This window comes from Ursus maritimus, unplaced genomic scaffold (assembly GCF_017311325.1).
Source record: "Ursus maritimus isolate PB19 unplaced genomic scaffold, ASM1731132v1 scaffold_23, whole genome shotgun sequence".
Taxonomy (NCBI): domain Eukaryota; kingdom Metazoa; phylum Chordata; class Mammalia; order Carnivora; family Ursidae; genus Ursus; species Ursus maritimus.
In genome coordinates this window covers 13,550,831-13,570,029 of record NW_024424786.1, presented here as the reverse complement: position 1 = coordinate 13,570,029, position 19,199 = coordinate 13,550,831, and the positions used below count along the sequence as shown (strand labels likewise).

Sequence of the window (19,199 nt, the reverse complement as noted above, 5' to 3'; positions counted from 1 at the left end):
AAAGTAGCTTTATTTCCTCTGTCTTTAATCTGGTCTTTACGCATTTTGGAAATAACTGTGCTTTGTTTAATTGACTGAAAAACCGGACAAAGATTATGAATCATATATGTATGTATGTATATATGTGGATATGTGAGTATATGTCATTTGCCGCCCCATTCCCAGGGGAGGAAAACAGATTCGTTTTGATTGCTTTGCCAAGGAAAGGAGTCTTGATTTCTTCCAGTCTTTCCCTCACTTCAACTCTCCTCTTCCTTCCCCTCCCGCTCCCATTGCTTATGCCTCCACCAGGCTTTCTTTCCTTGAATGCTTCATCATTCCCACTTCATCTGTCTGTGAACACCAATAACACAAACAGAGCTGACGCGGAAATAGCAACTCCACAACAAAGCAAAATGATGTCTTTCACAATTGACTTGATCTTGGTTTTGAGAGAGTTTTCAAAAATCAACTAAATTAGTCTATCAAAGAAACAATAACAAAAATCTCCCCTCATCGAAAAGAAAATAAAACAAAAAATGTGGGTTTTTGTTTTTTTTTTTTTACAAATAATATAAATTTATATTCATGCATTGTTTTCATTAGCTCATGAACAAAAGTGCACATTGTTAGAAAAGCTTAAAGTTGTTGCAAAGCATTTGGCTTCTGGTTTCCTGAATATGAGTCACAAGTCACAATGGCATACTATGTAACTGGTCTCAGAGCTGCACAAAATGTAACTTGCATTACATATTGTCAGGGTGCAAAGGTACAAGGAAAACCGACATATGTACAGCATTTCAAGTTATTCTGTTATTCTGTAAGAGTTGTTATAATAAACCAGGGAGGAAAAAATTAAAAATACTATAAAACAGCCCTCCACGGTAAAATACGGATGAGTGGTATTCTAAATGATATGAGAATAAACGCCCATATTTTTTAAGTATGTGGCTCTATTGGAATTCGGTTGTTTAAAAAAAGGCAGTGCAACTTGTTCTGCCAGTGACACAACACGTTTGAATGTAGCCAATGCAATAGAATATATTTCAATGAATGGTATTCTTTTTAGAATCTTAGTTTTTGGTTTGACTACTAAAGGTGGTGTGCAACAATTCCACTGCATAGTCAGTGTAAAGCAGCATAAATTCCTTGTGGCACAGATCCATAATCTCAGCAAGGAACAAGAAAAATTCCCCAAACCTAGAAGCTGAAGGGACACGGAATTCTGGCAGCAAAGGCAATAACTGATTTAAGTCATTCCTAGTAAGTCATTTCCTCTAAGTATCTCAACTCAACCCAAGGTTCCAGAGTATGTGATTGAAGACCACACGAGACTTTCGGCATGCCTGGCTTATGAACGTTTACATGGAAATCTGTTGCTAGAAACCTCACCATCACCCTTCCCGTGACTTGGCAGCTGATGGAGGTGATGAGCTCCCGTGACTTGGCAGCTGATGAGACTCCAAACACACAACTCCCTGAGGCTGGGTCTGAGAATTAGATCCTGGCTTCCTGCACTGTCAATCTAACCATTTTTTAAGGTCATGAGTCCTGTATTTTTCCCTAGAAGCCTGGATATTCCAAATCCCAGAGGTGGCTGCGATGCATTTCCAAGTAACATATCATACATATGGTTTGCCAGGTATGCTTTCCTCCCGGATTCCGCCTAGAATTTAAAGTTGCTGTCATTCCCACTGACGCTATCGCCCCTCTGGGCAGCAGGAATCAACTAAGGCCATTCGTGGTGAACAGGATGACCACTTTTTCTCCGTTGTTGCTGCAAATGCTCTAGCTCAGCCTCGTACATCATCTCTTGGACTAAGTACTTCTCCCGCCGTATTCGGTCATACAGGTTCTTTGGTACATCTGGAATCAGGTATGCGATGAACGACTTGATCCCAAAAACAAGGTGCTGCAAATTTCAGAGGGGAAAGTGCACTTTTCAAAGATTCTGGGAGGCCAGTTATAAAACAGATCATAAACAGTGTTGTGTTTGCCTTACAGTCAAGCGTCAGAACTCAGGATGTATGATCTAGAATATTAACATTTTCAGAAATGATATTGGGACTACTTACATTGTTGCTTTCAATCACGTAAGTATTAGGAGACAACAGAATTTCTTCCTCTTTCTGGTGCCATATGTTGATATCACTTTATAACCATCGAATTAATCTTAAGTTCACATCTGTAAAATCCTTATATATTATGCAACCCTATTATGCCATGCATTGTTTTTTTTTTTTTTTTGGATTTTATTTATTTATTTGACAGAGAGAGAGAGAAGTGAGAGGGAACACAAGCAGGGGGAGTGGGAGAGGAAGAAGCAGGCTCCCAGCAGAGGAGCCCAATGCAGGGCTTGATCCCATAACGCTGGGATCACGCCCTGAGCCGAAGACAGATGCTTAACGACTGAGCCACCCAGGTGCCCCGACATGCATTGCTATGCACGGATGAGAGATCACATCCAGGGAAAATTCATATCTGATAGATTGTAATCACAGGGTACAAGTCGCACAGAATACAGTCTCTCTGGGATACTGGCATTGGCCTCAATGTCCAGCACATGCATTTTATAGAATTTCTATTCTAGTAAGTTGAAATACTGTAAAATATTTTGTCTCTATTACATAATTCTTTTATGATAAAGATGTACTAATTTTTAAAAACGGACTGACAAAAGTATTGTAAATAAAAAAGACAGGATAAAACCCAAAAAGTAATAAGACTGTGGTAGAAAGTTCAGAGGTTGAATGAGACTACCTGTGTTTGAACCATGCCCTGACACTCATTAGTTGTGTAATCCTATGGAAATCACCTATGTTCTCTGTGTCTCATCTCTAAAATGGTGACAGTAATAATATCTCTTAAAGGTCGTTATGAAGATTAAATGAGCAAATACATGTGAAGGGCTGAGAGAAGGGCTTGATGCATTATAAGCACCTCGTAAATATCATCTCCTATTATAATAAATGCATCCTTTCTCTTTTCCCGTGGAGGAGAGTAGACCTTCCAATTGGTCAGAAAAGAAAAGAAAAGCTGATTCTGATAGAATTAGGATGATAAGTGGAAAAAACCCATTTACCTACAGTACTTCGTGACAATGGTCTCTCTATGTGGAAAGGAAGAATTCAAGGCACTTTTAACTGGGTTTACTGTGAGTGTCTCAGTAACCTGCACTGCGCAGGAGATCACGGTAAAGCATATTTCCCATAGAAAAGTAGTTCAGGAGTCTCTTTCCTGATCAAATATTTGGTATTCACAGAAATATCCAGCAATGGGTCTCAAAAGGTATAGAAATAAAAATCAAAACCATTTGTTATAATTTAAATTAGTGAAGAATAAGCACTGAGTCCTAAACAATGGCAATAAATGACCCTGTAAACTGATTTCCCTAGAGAGACTGATATGCAAAGATGATTCAGTATTTTTAAAAAACTATATTTTTAAAAAGCTAAAGTTTATCATTTATCAAGGCAAGTATATAACTAGGCATAGATGCCAATTTTCTTAAACTGACAGAATTTATCTTAAACAAAAAACCTACAGCAAGAATCATACTTAGAAAAACAAAATTGGAAGTATTTGTATTAAATTTGGAAACAAGACACAACTGCTCACACCACTGCTATTCAACACAGTGCTATTCACTGAAATTTCCAACAATACAGTGGGGCAAGCAAGAAAAAGGAGGCATAGACCTCGCAAGTGCAGAGACACTGGCAACTTGAACTATCCTTTGAAAAGACAATCTAACAGATTTAACAGACAGAAGAGTAGAACAAGTGAAAGACTTAAACAAGGAGCTACACATATTTTAGAAGGACCATTAGAAATTTCAGCAAAAATCAATCAACTCATCATGGAGGCTAAGATAGTATTTATAACAGCAATAAAAATATCTGCAAATTTTTCGGAAATAAGAAGGAATGAACAAGCAAGAGAATATTTTAAAACCCAATTAAAGGATATAAGAACAATTTGAATAAATGTCATGTTTATTAATGAATCAGCACAGATTATGTAAATAAGTCAACATGTGCTTTCTATAAATGTAATTCTAACCATAACCCTTGTAGGATATTTGGGGGAGTCTGAAAAATGGCTTCTGCAATGTATATGCATGATTAATAACTCTAAATAGCTGAGGCAATTTTTAAAAATAAGAGCAGGCTTGGCAAGGGTGGGAAGTGGCGGGCTTTATCAGATAAACCATGGCATTTAAACGGTGTGACAGTGAACAGGAATAGACAAATGGAGTAATGAAATCAGAACACTGAGGCCAGGCGTACGCCTACTCTAGGGACTTGGAATATTACAGAGGTGGATTTACAAATCAGTGGATAAATAACATATTAGTAAACAGCAGTACAAAAAACTATGTCACTATATAGAGAATAAGACAAATAAGTTTTCCCTCAGATGCTATGAAAAGTCCTGACATCTTTAGGATGTGTGATAGGTAAGACTATAAAATTAATAGTAAAAAATACAGTAGAATATCCTTTTGATCTGGACATAAGAAAATTTCCTGAAGAAGTTAGACCAAAAAAGCCAAAACCTTAATAGGAAAACAATGATGGGCTTGATGACATCAAAATTAGACACTATTTGTTAATAGATAAAATTAATAGGTTATGGACAAGAAAAGGATATCTGGAGTGTTTATAACTGGTAAAGACTGGTTTATAACTGATAAACATGTAAGAAAATATTGAAATTTGGTAACAAATAAACTGGAAACTCAGCCAAAAATAGATCAAATTTATAAATTGACAAAAAAGGAAACCAAAATGGCTTTCTAGTAAAAAAAAAAAAAAGTGATAGTCAATGTCATGAGTAAACAGATTTAAAAAAATTAAAACAAGATATTACCTTACTCTTATCCAACTGCAAAATATTAGAAATTCAGACAATAGGAAAATCTGGCAAAAATCTAAGGGAATTTGGAGAGGGAACTGTCAGTATTATGTGAAATCTAGTATGCATATAAATAATTCCACGCTTGCGTATAATACTCCTGAAAAACCCTTAAATAATGTTCAGAAGGCAACATGTCCAAAATTTCTAATAAGAGATTTATAGAGGTAGAGAGAATTATTGTAGGCCTAAGTACACACCCATGGGGACTATGGCATTTAAATTCAATGAACTATCATACTCAGTAGACAGAAGAAATTATCTAAATGTGGATAGACTTCTCTCTAGATCTAAAAAAGTAAAATAGGTAAGAGATAAAAATGAGTTATTACATAATACCACTGAAGTAATTTTGAAAAAAGAACATTTAAAACAATATATATATATATATATATATATATATATGTATATTCAAATAAACATGTGGAAAAACTTCTGAAGAAAAGAGAGTGGGTGCTTTTGGAGTAGGTGGGTAATGGAATTAGTAATGAGGAATGAAGAAGAAAAGATAAAGAGGGAATCGTATGTGTCTACAATGACAGGTTGCTGCGAGTCCAGACATTTGACTAAGTCTGTTCACTTGAGTTCCAAAAGAAGATGAAGAAGAAAAAAATGTACATTAAAAACACAATAAAAAAAGACTTCTCAGAATCACTGGATTGGAAATACGCCTTAACCTCTTATGCTACCTGTAATAAAGTAAAAAGTCACACTTCATCAGGAGACATTTTTATAGGCTCATGGAGTCATTAGGTAATAGAATTTCATCCTGGAGTAAACCTTAGAGGTAAGCATTTCATTTTACGGATGAGGGATGTTTCACTACAAAATTTGAGATATTTTTTGGAGCTCGGTGGAGAGATATATCTGCCTTTGAGAAGACTTTTCCCGAAAGTTTTCAATATGGCTACTTTTTTTCTCTTTCTAAAAAACAGATGCATTCCAGGTTTTTCCACAGAACTTGGTGGTACCTTAGAGAATACTCAATACATCCCCGCACTAAATTCCTCATTGTATCAAGCTTCTTATATGTTAAGGAAGGCAATAATACTTTAGCTGCTTCAAAATTTCTTCACAGGACTACAGTCTAATGTCAATGGCTCTGATAATCGAAATCTATGCACGTTCTATGGACGTGTTCTCAGGCATTGTTTATTCAATTATGTGCTGTCCCTTAGACAAATACACATGTGGTCAACTGTAATTAAGTTGATTAGCAAATAAGTTTCTCCACCCTGATGAACAAGTATAGATTCTCTCCTCCAATGATGAAAACCATCCTTTCTTTCAATGTGCTTACTACAAGGCTCAAGGTTAAGTTTTCGATTCAACTATTAATAGCCTCTATTATCCAGTTTTCTGGTATAAATTCCCACTGACATTATTCAGCTCTTGCTTTTTTGTATATTGTACAGCAGCTTCACCGTATCTAAACCTTTTACTGTGATATACAAAAGTCTTTTTTTGGAAGTCAGTGAGGAGCTACTGTATCGAAGAGTCAACTGATGTATCAGTCGGAGAGCGTTTACCAATAGTGAGTTTATCAGCCTGTGACTAACCTCGAACACGATAATGAAGGCCAGTCGAGCAGCAAGGATATGCCAGTATTGTAAGGTGAATTCATAGGGTTTGGAACTCCAAGGGGGACCTCTGTAGTCTCGGTACCTAAAATCCACAAGACAAAGAAGTTGAGGAATAGAGACCAAAGTGCAGAGGCTCCAAATGTTTTCAATTTGCCAAAACCCCAAAATGACAGTTGAAATGGGCTCATCGGCGTGTAGAGAGAGGAGATGGGAGATGAAAGCAGGAAGCAAAGATAGCTATAATTTATAAGTACCTGCAATAACCAGATTTTCCCATACCAAGCTCGCTCAGGTCAAAGAAGGATAGGCTATTGTTGACATATCCCTTTAAACAACTGGGAGAAAAGAAAAGCATCGTGTGATTCAGAGAGACATAAATTCCAAGTCCAATTCCTTCATTACACATGACAGGATTCAATAAGTGCTATGATTCCTTCCATTTTAATTACAAATTCCTAGCAACTCAGCTCTCTGATTCTATCTCTTAACTTCCATTAATCTGTAATTTTACCCCAATGAGACAGAATCTTGTCCACTGTTTCCTTGCTTTCATTTGGCTTACGTTTATTAAGTGTTTACTATGCACTTGGCATTGTGTAAATTACTTCCCATGCATTAAAACTCTATAAATGTATGTTTTATAAATATAGACGCATATCACACTATCTGGCTAACTGTAATTAAGCAGCCAATTGATCAACACGTGTCTTTGTGATTTATTAACTTCTTCAATATATATTTATTGAGGACCTATAATTCGTTAGAAAACTTCCTAGACAATTGGCATTTGACGATGAACAAAACAGGTTAAAATCCCTGTCCTGGTGGTGAGGTATTAAATTGTGGTCAGAGTTAACTTTTACAATAACCTTAGAGCTTTAGAACATATATATTATCATCTCCATCAAAGAGATTAAAGAACTAAGTTTTACAGAGACTAAATAACTTTCTCCTAAGCCTATAATTCTCAGAATTTCTGATCTCAGCTAACCTTTACATTTTTAAAAATTATTGAGAATCTCAAGGAGCTTTTTACAGAGAGGTATAGGCATTGGTATTTAACACATTAGAAATTAAAACAGAAATTTAGAAAATATTTACCTATTAATTCATTTAAGATACTTTATCAAATCTATTACATGTTGATATAAATAGCACATTTTTAAAGAAAAATAGCTGTCTGTTCCAAAAGATGAAGTGAGAGGAATGACATTGTCTTACATGTTTGCAAATCCTTTGATGTCTGCCGTAATAAAAGACAGTTAGATTCTCACATCTGTTTCTGTGTTAAATCTGGTTGCAATATGTTGTTTTGGTTGAAGAATAAGTAGAGAATCTGATAATTACATAATTAAGTACTTGAAACAAAGGATATTTTAATAGCATTTCAAGTAATCATTGATATTTTTCATTGACATTACACCAAAGGTCTACCTGTGGTCTTTTTTTTAAAAATTTTATTTATTTATTTGACAGAGAGAGACAGCCAGCAAAAGCGGGAACACAAGCAGGGGGAGTGGGAGAGGAAGAAGCAGGCTCCCAGCGGAGGAGCCTGTTGTGGGGCTCGATCCCAGAACGCTGGGATCACGCCCTGAGCCGAAAGCAGATGCTTAACGACTAAGCCACCCAGGCGCCCCACCTGTGGTCATTTTTTAAAGTTTAACCACAATGTGGAGTCTTAAAGTATCAATAATGGATTTTACATTAAAATCCACAGGTCCATCTTGTACTTTGAATTCATATTTTATCCATGCATGATTTTGTGACATTAAATATGGGTCACTTGGGAAATATGTGTTTCCCGAATTATGCAGATCTTCCAAATGTTGGTATATTTTTACTATAGACCATGAAAATCATAATTGCTAATATCACCACTGATTTTTATCAGGGAAAAAAATCTGTAAGTACTGGGAACCTTTCAAGCTCAGTGGTAGATAAAATTATCCAAAATTCTGATTTTCACTTCAAAACTTGACCTTTATTAAAGGCAACAAACACTGTCAATTATTTTCCCTCAAGTGACAAGCTGGTTTTGTCCATTTCTAGAAGACTGCCTCCTAAATACCCAAGTCTGAATAATCATAGTTTATCTAGCAATCACTATTTCCTGCTAAAAAAATTTTGTGTCGGGGCGCCTGGGTGGCTCAGTCCATTAAGTGTCTGCCCTCAGCTCAGGTCATGATCTCGGGGCCCTGGGATTGGGCCCCACGTCGGGCTCTCTGCTCGGCAGGGAGTCTGCTTCTCCCTCTCCCTCTGTGCACGCATGCTCGCTCTCTCACTCACTCACTCTCAAATAAATAAATAAAATCTTTAAAAAAATTTTGTGTAGTCTGCAAATCCAACAGTCATGCAAGTGTTCTCCTCTGAGACGACCATCACCACACTTTAGTGTGTAGCAGAAGAGCTTTGCCACACTTTGCATTTTGTCAAATAGAATATTGAAAAGACATTTATTCAAAGGTGGAGATTTGATAAACATAACAATTATTATTGCTTCCTCAAGGGCATTCTGAGTTTTCTTACTCGTGCTTTTTAAATGGTACTTCTACAATGGTGAGGAATACAATCAGTGCTAGCATTTTTGGTACCACTGCCTTCAGTTATGCGAAGCCACCAGCACATTTTATCCTCTATCACTTTTGTACCATCTGTACAAATGTCAATATGGCAAAACAAGCAAATAATATCTTAGTATTATTACGAAAACAACCTGAAGGAGACCTGCAGATCCCATGTTGAGAGTCACTGCCCAGGATAAACAGTTGTTAAAACCTGGATTCGAATGTCCATCTATCTCATTCTAACCCCTGAATTCTAAAGCACAGGGACCACACTTGTTTCACTCCGTTCCCTGTCCATCTCAGACCCCATGATTTATCATCCCAACTGCTCTCTTGCTAATACCCTCCTCTCCACTGCCGTTTTGTTCTTTTGCTAACTTGGTCTGAAAATTTCTGATCTGAATGAATCACTCCTAAATATACCTGGAAAAAATTAAATAACACGATGGCCCTAGAAATGTGTGCTTTCAACCTCATGTAAGCCCTCCACATCTCTTCTTGAAGTTATTCTACATCTGGTCATTGAATATGGAGGAGGCGTCAGGTGCTATCTCCCTGAAAGGCAGGACTTGAAAAGGAAACAAAGCAGATAACCAACCAATTTCATTTTCACCTGCCACTAGGTGGAGACAAAGACAGTAGCAAATAATGCTTTTAAGGAAGAGGGCTGACAAATTTGCCTACATATTATAAACTCTTAAAATCTGCTTCTAGACTGTTTTGAATTAAGACAAAAGAGACTTTTTTTTGTTTTTTTCACTATTAATACTAAAACCAGTTTATTTATATAGTCTTTTATTGTTTATAAAATGCTACTTTAGACACCGTTTCTTTAGGATAGGTCCAGATTGACGATGTGCCTTTTAAAAAGGCAGAGTTAGAATTTGAACCTAGGGCATTCAATTTTTTTTAAAAGATTTTATTTATTTATTTGAAAGACAGAGACAGCGAGAGAGGGAACACAAGCAAGGGGAGTGGGAGAGGGAGAAGCAGGCTTCCCATCAAGCAGGGAGCCCGATGCGGGGCTCAATCCCTGGACCCTGGGATCATGACCTGAGCCGAAGGCAGACACTTAACGGCTGAGGCACCCAGGGCTAGGGCACTTAATTTTAAGTTAAAGTCCCTTGACAAGGTTCCAAAATATATTTTATGTCTTTATTACATCTCTTTGAAAAACTGACATATTTATGTTCAGAAAGGCATTTCAGTGTTCTGAGAAAAACATCAGTCCATCAGTAGAGCTAAGGGTTGATTTCATCTTAAACCATAGCTCAGGTTCCTGGGGCACTTGCCCTGCATCTAAACAAGACGCATGCCCAAAGCCGCTCTTGAGGCACGAGGGGAAGATGGCTTCTCCTCTCACTACTGCCACACCTAAGGCTAATCTCCAGCTGAAACTCCCATTTCTGTTTCCCAAGTCCAGTGCTCTCTTGCATTCTCTCTTAATACTTGCTTTCAAAGAAGAAAAGATGTGCAAAACCCATTTCCCCTAAAATAGTGCTTGTAAACTGGGTGATTTTGTCCCCCAGGGGCATTTTGCAATTTTAGGTTGTCACAACTTGCGGAATAGGGAGGTTGCTATTTGTATCTATTGGGTAGAGGCCAAGGATGCTGTTGAGTATCCTACAATGCATAGAATAGCCCCCACCTCCCCCCCAGAACAGAATTAATTGGTCTAAAATGTCCATAGCACAGAGGTTGAGAAATGTTGCTCTGAAGTGTGGACTCAAATTTTAGTAACAACAACAAAAAAAAAGACAAAGATCCAGGGCAGCATTTTCTGCACCTTAAAATTCCTAGTTATAAATTCCTTTTGAGAAAAGGGGCATCTGGGTGGCTCAGTCAGTTAAGTGCCTGTCTTGGGCTCAGGTCATGATCCCAGGGTTCTGGGATTGAGCCCCACGTCGGACTCCCTGCTCAGCAGGGAGTCTGCTTCTCCCTCTGACTCCTGGCTGTGCTCTCTCTCTCAAATAAATAAATAAAATCTTTAACAAAAAAAAAAAAAAAAAAAAAAAAAAAGGAAAGAAAACTCTTGTCACGTAGCTCACAATTCTTCACATTCTGTATCTCCCTGCAAACTAGCTTTATTCCCTAAAGTGATTTGATTAACCAGTGTGGGCTTCAGTTTTCCCATCTATATCGTCAGAAGACTGCATTGGATGATTTCTAACAACTCTTCCAGTTCTGAATTTAACTCCTAAATACATTATAATGGTTTTAACATTTGGATACCAGTGATGCATTTACAAGTAAAAACAGAGACAGACTCTAAAATTAGTTGCGTAAAAAAGCACCGTCGCCCTTTTTATCCTGCTTCATTTCATCCAATGAGCACACTGTAAGTACAATGATCAAAAACACTGCCCTTAATGGTCACAGAACAGATCTTCCCAATGAGTTCCCATTTCAATCACAAACATGAAACACGTCAGAAAAATGTATGAATCTCAACCTTACTTTTCACCATATTCAAAACGACTTGCACAGGGGCCGTATTTGTATTCATAGACAAAACGTGGGATGTAATCAGATGTAATAGCAATTACAAATGCATTGGTGATCACAGCCAGTATACCGATTCCTTCAAGAATGCCATACCAGATTCCTAGTAGGAGAAAGAGTAGAGATGGGGAATGAAATGCAAAAAAAATTAAAACCCTCTAATGACTCTTCTTTGGAAACAATGTTTTCCTTCTGTTGGGGCTACAGCTCTGTCCCTTATTCACTTTCTTAGTACAATATCTCACTACAGATCAGACACCCACTGACTACGCTTTCCGCAGAGGGAAGGTAGACCTCATCTAGAGAGATTTGAAAATTAAAATATCGGGAATTTATTCAAGTACATTTTAAAGTAAAAATACAAACATGTAAAAGTCTGGTGTCAAGACCTGGAAATCACTAGTTGACTTCCAATCCGGCATACAGATGTACAAAAAAGGTTTTGAAATTGTATACGGCATCCACATACTATTGGTTACAGTCAAAACTGATGCTTCAAATAAGATTAAACTTAGCTTTAAACACATTGATATGAAAAAAAAAAAGTCCTGGAAAGAAACACTCAAAAGTACTAAAGACTGGATAGCATGGCAACTTTCTCTCTGCCAACCCCTTTCTTTGTTTTTCAAAATCTTTATAATTTTTCATTATATTGAGTCATAATAAAAAAATAAAAAAGACATAAGACATAAAAAGTCATGAAACAGGAAGTCAGAATTCATAAAAATATTCAAATACATCAAAATTTAACATTTATTTTTACAAAAGTAACAGTATTCGGTGAAAAGAAAACAATCACCAGGGAGAAAATATTAGCTTCACAAAAACTAGAAAAAGGTTATTATACAAAATGCACAAAATGTCCTAAATTTTAATAAGGCAAGAGAAAAATGGGCAAAGAATACAAACAAGTAATTTGGTATGGAATTGTAAATGATCAATAAATCTATTAAAAATTTTTCAATTACTAGTATTTGGAGAAACAGCCTTCAAAAAATAGGTTTTTTTAAAATCTACCAGATTGTAGAAGATTTTAAAGACTTAGGCCATCCCCTGCTACTTAGGGATTATACAAACAGTGAACAAAACAAACATGGTTGTTTGAAGTATGACTTATTTTAATATTTGTGGTGATTAATCTGATATCTTTTAAAATTAAAACATGAATACATTTTAATCTAGCAGGCCTTATTTTGGGGATCTGTACTACAGATACACTGTACACACACATCTATGGATATGTGATACACGATATATATAATATCTATGTCTGTGTCTATATGTATCCTATATTTGTCTATACCTATATTTATGTATGCTTACTCCTGCTTAACAATGGGAAAACTAAGTAAATTACTATAAAATTTATAGTACAACCATATTATGAGTATTATTAAACTATTAAAATGAATTATGCCAGTATGTTTTCAGCTGGAGGATATTCATGAAGAAAAAAATTGCAAAATCCAAAAACAAGCATTTTTTTTTGGATATTTGTATAAGCAAGAAAAACACTGACAAAGTATAATGCCTAATTGATATCACCGATTCCCTGAGGTTGAAGGGAAAGGCAAAGAGTGGAGAATGAATATTAATTCTTTTTATAACTTTGTGTGGTCTGGCTTGAGCAAGATAACGTAGCAAAGTTTAAAAAAATAATATTTTTTGCATTGGAAAGTGCAATAAACACTAACTAAAGCTGGAAAGGGAGTTTGATTTTTTTTTTCCTCTTTGATTTATTCTCTAGATTTCTTTAATGTGTTTATATTATTTTAATAATGAAATAATAAATATATCTAAATTAAATAACAGTAATAATTGTTTTAAAAATGGGAACTCAAGTTGAATAGCATTAAATCTCTACAGATTAGTATATTTTAATGAAATTTGTTAGCTGTGGAATATACATATGAGTAAAATTAACTAAAAAGGTAACATTACAATATTAGCCAGAAAATTCTCAAAAAGGAAAAGGAAAAGTATGAATTTGCTTTTTCACATACTCAGAATTTCTGTTACGGAGCTAGTTTATTAGAACAGTATGCCAAAAATAAGTAGTCAGATGAATGGAGATTCTGGAATTATATCTAAGTTGATATAGAATTTCATATAATAGAGATAATTCAAAGAAGTTAAGAAAGATGGAATATTTAATAAATGGTTTTGGGAAAATTGTCTACCTTTTGGGAAAAAAACCAAGCTGGATCTCAATTTCAACCCCTTTGTTAACAACAAATTCCAGTTAGATCAACAATTTAAATAAAATCATAAAATGCCAACAGGTAACCAAATAACAGCCATATATCTAAAATATAAAACAACAACTAAAACACGGTGAAAAATCGGGAGTTCTAAAGGACCTTTCTAAGAATGCCATAAATAATAACTCTCTGTAAGAGAGTTATTAAATAAATCTCTCCATAAGAGAGATATATCAATGTGATTATATACACATTTTAAAACTTTATTCATGATGGAGTAAAAGGTTAAAAACCAGCATTCGAAAATGTCTGCAACACATATATCAAAGGTGAATATTCTGAACATAGAGATAAAGACGTACCGAATCGGATACAATAGCCTAAGGTCATAAACAGTAAAGAAGAAATACAAATATATTTAATCTCATAATTATAAAAATGCAAGGAAACATAACAAGATATCATTTTTTCCGTCCTCAGATTGTTGAGGACCGAACACCAATAAAAAAAAAAAAATAACCCTTATTACACCTGTTAGGAGTATAAATTGGCATGATATTTCTGGAGAACATAATGAGAAATTATTCATCAAAATTTTAAATATAAAAAAAATTAAATGGACATGCTCTTTGCAAAGGAGGTCCACTCTAGGAGTTTACCTTGAGGAAAAAATCAGACAAAGTATGTACGAAGATGTATGTTTACCTCAGTGTTGCTCATAATAGAAAAAACTGAAGCAATCTAAGCATCTCTAGTTAAAGGGATGATTTTTAGAAATGTTATATAACATGCCATAGAAATTTGTGCAGTAACTATGAAGAATGAAGCAGAGCTATACTTATTAGCATGGAAAAACGTATATGAGATCATTTTTAGTGATAAACAAGTTCATGAAATAGCATTTCTAGTATAAACATACTCTCAACTAAGTTAGTGTTCATTTCATGATTTTATTAATCAAACCTCCTCAGATCTTTGTTATAGTTGGAAGGGAGCCCCAACAATGGAAACCCACATGGTGCTTAGATCAAGGCTCTTCTTGGCCTCAGCAATGCAAAAAAACCATTTAATTCCTGAATCTTACCTATGTCAGTCGCTCGAGCCGGCAGAGGCCTCCGCCACTGGGTGACAAATTTGTATGCGTCCAGCCTGATCTCAATGATATTGTTTAACAAAGCCAAAAGAGGGGCCAGAGGAAAAGCCGCAACAAAGATGGTGGTAAAACCAAACTGTAAAACTGTAAAGGGACAGCACTGCAAAATTAGTAATATAAACAATACAGTTTCTTGAGTGCTTTCTTTGGGCCCTAGGAGGTGCTTCACATAAATTGCCTTTAATCCTTTCAATATCCCTACAAGGTAAATATGCTCATCATATTTGGCCGTTGAGATAACTATAGCTCATATGTGTTAAGTAAGCTTGCTAAAGGGTGGACAGCAAAAAATGTTAAAACCTGCATTTAAACTCTGATCTTAATGGATTGAAAGTGTATTTGCTTTCCATCACTATACCATGCAGCATGAAGGAAGAGCGAGTAAGAAGTCAAAGAGGAGGACTTGAAGAAAAATGCTGAGCTCTTTAGAGCTTTAGGACCCAAGATACCTAATCTTTTCCTTTCTTTTTATAGACAAGAAGACTAAAGGCCAGAGAAAAAGCAAATGTGAAGACAACACACAAAGATTTTAACAGTTGGAGTGAGAATCTTCCTTTTCTTAATATAAATAAGAGGGCTTCTCAATGAAGCTAAAATCACTCCAGGTCCGTGCAAAGATTTATTGCAAGAAATAATCATCGCTTTATTTGGGCAGGATGGTATATTTTTAACAAAGGAATGGGTGCTGATTTATTTTATTCCTTTTAAAATATCTGCACTAAAGCTAGGTGTTCTACTATGAGAAAACCCTTCCTTCTGGTCAAATGTTATGGCTGACAAAGGACAGAATTTGTGAACCTTCCAAGGACACTGTTTTAATATCTTCTCTAGTTATGTTGAGATAAAGGTAGAAAGGTATTTTAGGATGCTTGGGGTTGGAAAAGAGAGAGATGGTTTTCTCTCTTGAACCAGAGCCTGTGTAAAGAAAAAAAAAAATATCAAGAAGGCCAAATAGCCGTATAGAAGTTTCTCTCCTTACCCATTTCTAAATACTCATCCATCAGTCCATGAATATTCATGGGCTGCAGGTTCCAATCATTTTCCCACTGAGGTATGGATGCATCTTGTATTCCCCGCTTGATTTTATGTCGTGACCACCAGTTCTGGATCAACCTACATCACACAGCAGACAAGGGGCTTTTGAGCTCTTACAAGCATATGGTGAACAATTTATAGTGTGTTAAGAGAAGAGAAATACCACTACCCTGGGTGTACACTAAGCATTTCTGGGAATTGAAGATATTTGCATGGTCTCAACTTCCAAGTTTAGGAGGTGGGAATTGGCCTCAGCCTTCCTAGACCTTGTCCACATCTACATATGTATCTGGGAATTCATCCCCCCACACACTTAAGTGCTTCCAGTACTTATTAGACAACCACCCATTTGTATGATTCCTTCCCCCCACCCCATCAACCTCTATACATACTTAAACTTCTATGGTGCCTGTTGTGATTGGATCTGAGCCCTTCATTGCTCATAACCCAAAATCTTCTGGGCTGTGCTCTCTGAACACGGGTAAAAGCATGTTCCATATTGAATAGCTGAGCCCTAGATAAGGTTTCAAGAGATAACAGGTTCTAGTTCCCACCCTACAATGCACGAGCCATGTGACTTTTAGTAAGTCTACTTACCTCTGTGAGTTTATGAACATGAAGGGTTTGAGTATTAACAATTACATTCAGCACTATGGTGAACAATAATTTACAGGCAATGGATCTGTACCTGAGTCCATTTAAAAGACGTGGAAAGGAATTAACAACACTATTTCCCTAGCTTAGGAGCAGTCTTGAAATTATGGGACTCAGAAATATCCCGTAGTGGGGACTTCTGGGCAATTAATTATCTGAAGAATTAGATGAACATTACCTCTAGAATGAAGTGAATCTCACAGCGTATCCCATCTCTCAGTAGTAATTAATCATGGACCTAGAACTCAGTGGGTGTTGGAAGAACCACCATAGAGGTAGTTAGTTCTTCAGTGTACGTCCCATGGAGGTTGCCTCTGGGACCTCAAGAAGATGGAAAAGGGGCTGGGTGTTGAGATTGAGGCAGGCCTGCTTGGTTTAATTTTATTTCCTTCAGTCTGCTTAAGATTTTACTTTAAAAAAGAGAACTAAGTTATAAAAGTTTCAAAATTATTGCTTTAGTGACTGGTCCACTCCTGCTAGATTCGGAAAAACACCAACAGGATGTCCCTTACCATCGTACACAATCCAGGCTGACCACTTGGGCAAGGTCATGGTGAAAATGTGCCATCCAAGTGTATGCTATGTACAGAAGCACACGGACGATGACAACAGTAAGAATCATTCTTAACGCTATAATGACGACTATATCTTGACGGTGCATATGAAGCTATTTCATTCACAGCACGTTAGATCCTGTGGCAGGCACTTGCTACCGTATCTCCTCAGCTATTTTCAAATGATGTTCCCAAACCCTGTGTCTCAAACAGATGGGCCAGGGATAGGAAGGGATACAAACAATGGACCAGGCTCCCCAAACCTTCATCCCTATGCTCTCTTCATTTACAAGAGATTTATTTTTTTCTGTTTTGAATATTGAAGATCTGTATAAAAATCTCTTCACAAAAAGGTTCTGTCATTTATTGATGAGGTTTAAAGACCACTGGGCATCTCTTGTAATCTCCTCCCTTATTTTATAAATAAAAAAAAAATCTCACAGATAGGTCAAGTAAATTAGAAGCGTCTTTAAATTAGAAGCAAGGGGCAGAGAAGGAATTTGAAGCAGGTCTCAGTTATGTCATAGTCCATGTGCTAAGACTGCCTGTAACTTAACACAATAGTTTATGGCAGATTTCAGGGTGGGTATCACTTCTCCAGCCCTAAAGTCTCTACTCTGCAATGTCCTGACACCATTTGTAGGCCAACAAGGAGAAAGAATCACAGTATAATCAGATGACTAAGCCTAAGCTATTTATATCATCAATTAACTAGTTCTTCCACAGTCAAGAAATTCCTCAAAATAGTCACGCTTTTAACCTTGGTTAGGCCTCAAAGCTTCCATAACACATTGTTTTACATAAACTGTATTTCAGTGTATTTGGAAGAGTAATCTATGTTATTAGATATAGAAGTAGGCATTCAACAGCCTTTATGTCAGCATTCCACAGACGTTAAACCCTGTCGAAAGGGACAAAATAGAATGCTATTGTTTTGTGAAATCAATCCTGTTCTAATAACTTTTTCATGTAATAAAGTGTATAAGACCTCCCTACCCAGAATTTTATTTTTGTTTTATTCTTTTTTAAGAGGGGGAGCAAAAATGGAGGCTGTCTTTGTTAAACAACAACAACCTTGGTCTTTTGGTGGCCAGAAGAACCCAGAAAGTTCTTCTTCTCCTCAAGAACCTGTATTGTCAACAGTGCTTTAAGAATAGCAACAAGCATCTTAACGTGTTAAACAGAGTACTGGATGCTTGACATCCACTATTTCCTTTATTCTTCACGAATGTTTTCTTGAGGTGCATATAGCCATTGATACCCTCTTAAGAGATGTGAAAACTGAGGCTCGGCAAGGTTAACTCACTCACACACGGTCACACATTGAGTGAACAGCAGAGCAGGAACTGAACTCATACCTGTCTGTCTAATAGGCTCCCATTCTTAAGAACTAGTCCCACTACCTCTATCTTTCTTTTTTGTAACTATGTATAAGTCAAGTCTAAAAATAAAGTGCTCACGGGTATCCCAGTTCCATGAAGTTGTTCCATATTTGCTTCAAAAACATGATAACGCCCATCTGGAGGCAGAGGTCTATCAAACAGCCACTGGGATGACACTGAAACAGAGCAACAACAATGGTCTTGCTCTTGTCAGTTGGTTGCACGTCCCCACCTTCAAACCGTACAGCGAATTCTAAAGCCAGGCCACCCACTCTCAGTGCATGAAGAAAATAAAAACAAGGAAGAAATAGCATGTATAAGGACATCTGATAGGGAAGGTTTCAGTAATTAGAGTGGAATATTGATCAAAATTAAAACATCAATAATAACAAATCTTTTTTATTATTTAAATTCAATTAGCCAACATTTAGTACATCCTTAGTTTCAGATGTAGTGTTCAATAATTCATCAGTTGTGTATAACACCCAGGGCCCATCACATCACGTGCCCTCCTTAAAGCCCATCACCCAGTTACCCCATCCCCCCACCCACCTCTCCTCTAGCAACCCTGTTTGTTTCCTAGAGTTAAGAGTCTTTCATGGTTTGTCTCCCTATTGGAAGAACAACCATTCAGTTTTCCCTCCCTTCCCCTATGAAACCTCTGTGCTGTTTCTT

General features: G+C 36.5%; 1 protein-coding gene across 1 annotated transcript in view; it reads right to left on the bottom strand.

Moving 5' to 3' along the window:
- Positions 1 to 522: 522 nt before the first annotated feature.
- ANO3 (anoctamin 3) overlaps positions 523 to 19,199 on the bottom strand; it is a 385,842-nt gene continuing 367,165 nt past the window's right edge. The window contains exons 22-28 of the mRNA XM_040638905.1: positions 18,603 to 18,700; positions 15,879 to 16,012; positions 14,831 to 14,983; positions 11,501 to 11,648; positions 6,734 to 6,814; positions 6,456 to 6,561; positions 523 to 1,891 (exon numbers count right to left, since the gene is read on the bottom strand). Coding sequence (XP_040494839.1) covers positions 1,709 to 1,891; positions 6,456 to 6,561; positions 6,734 to 6,814; positions 11,501 to 11,648; positions 14,831 to 14,983; positions 15,879 to 16,012; positions 18,603 to 18,700 — 903 coding nt within the window. The 3' untranslated portion in view covers positions 523 to 1,708. The remainder of the gene's footprint in view (positions 1,892 to 6,455; positions 6,562 to 6,733; positions 6,815 to 11,500; positions 11,649 to 14,830; positions 14,984 to 15,878; positions 16,013 to 18,602; positions 18,701 to 19,199) is intronic.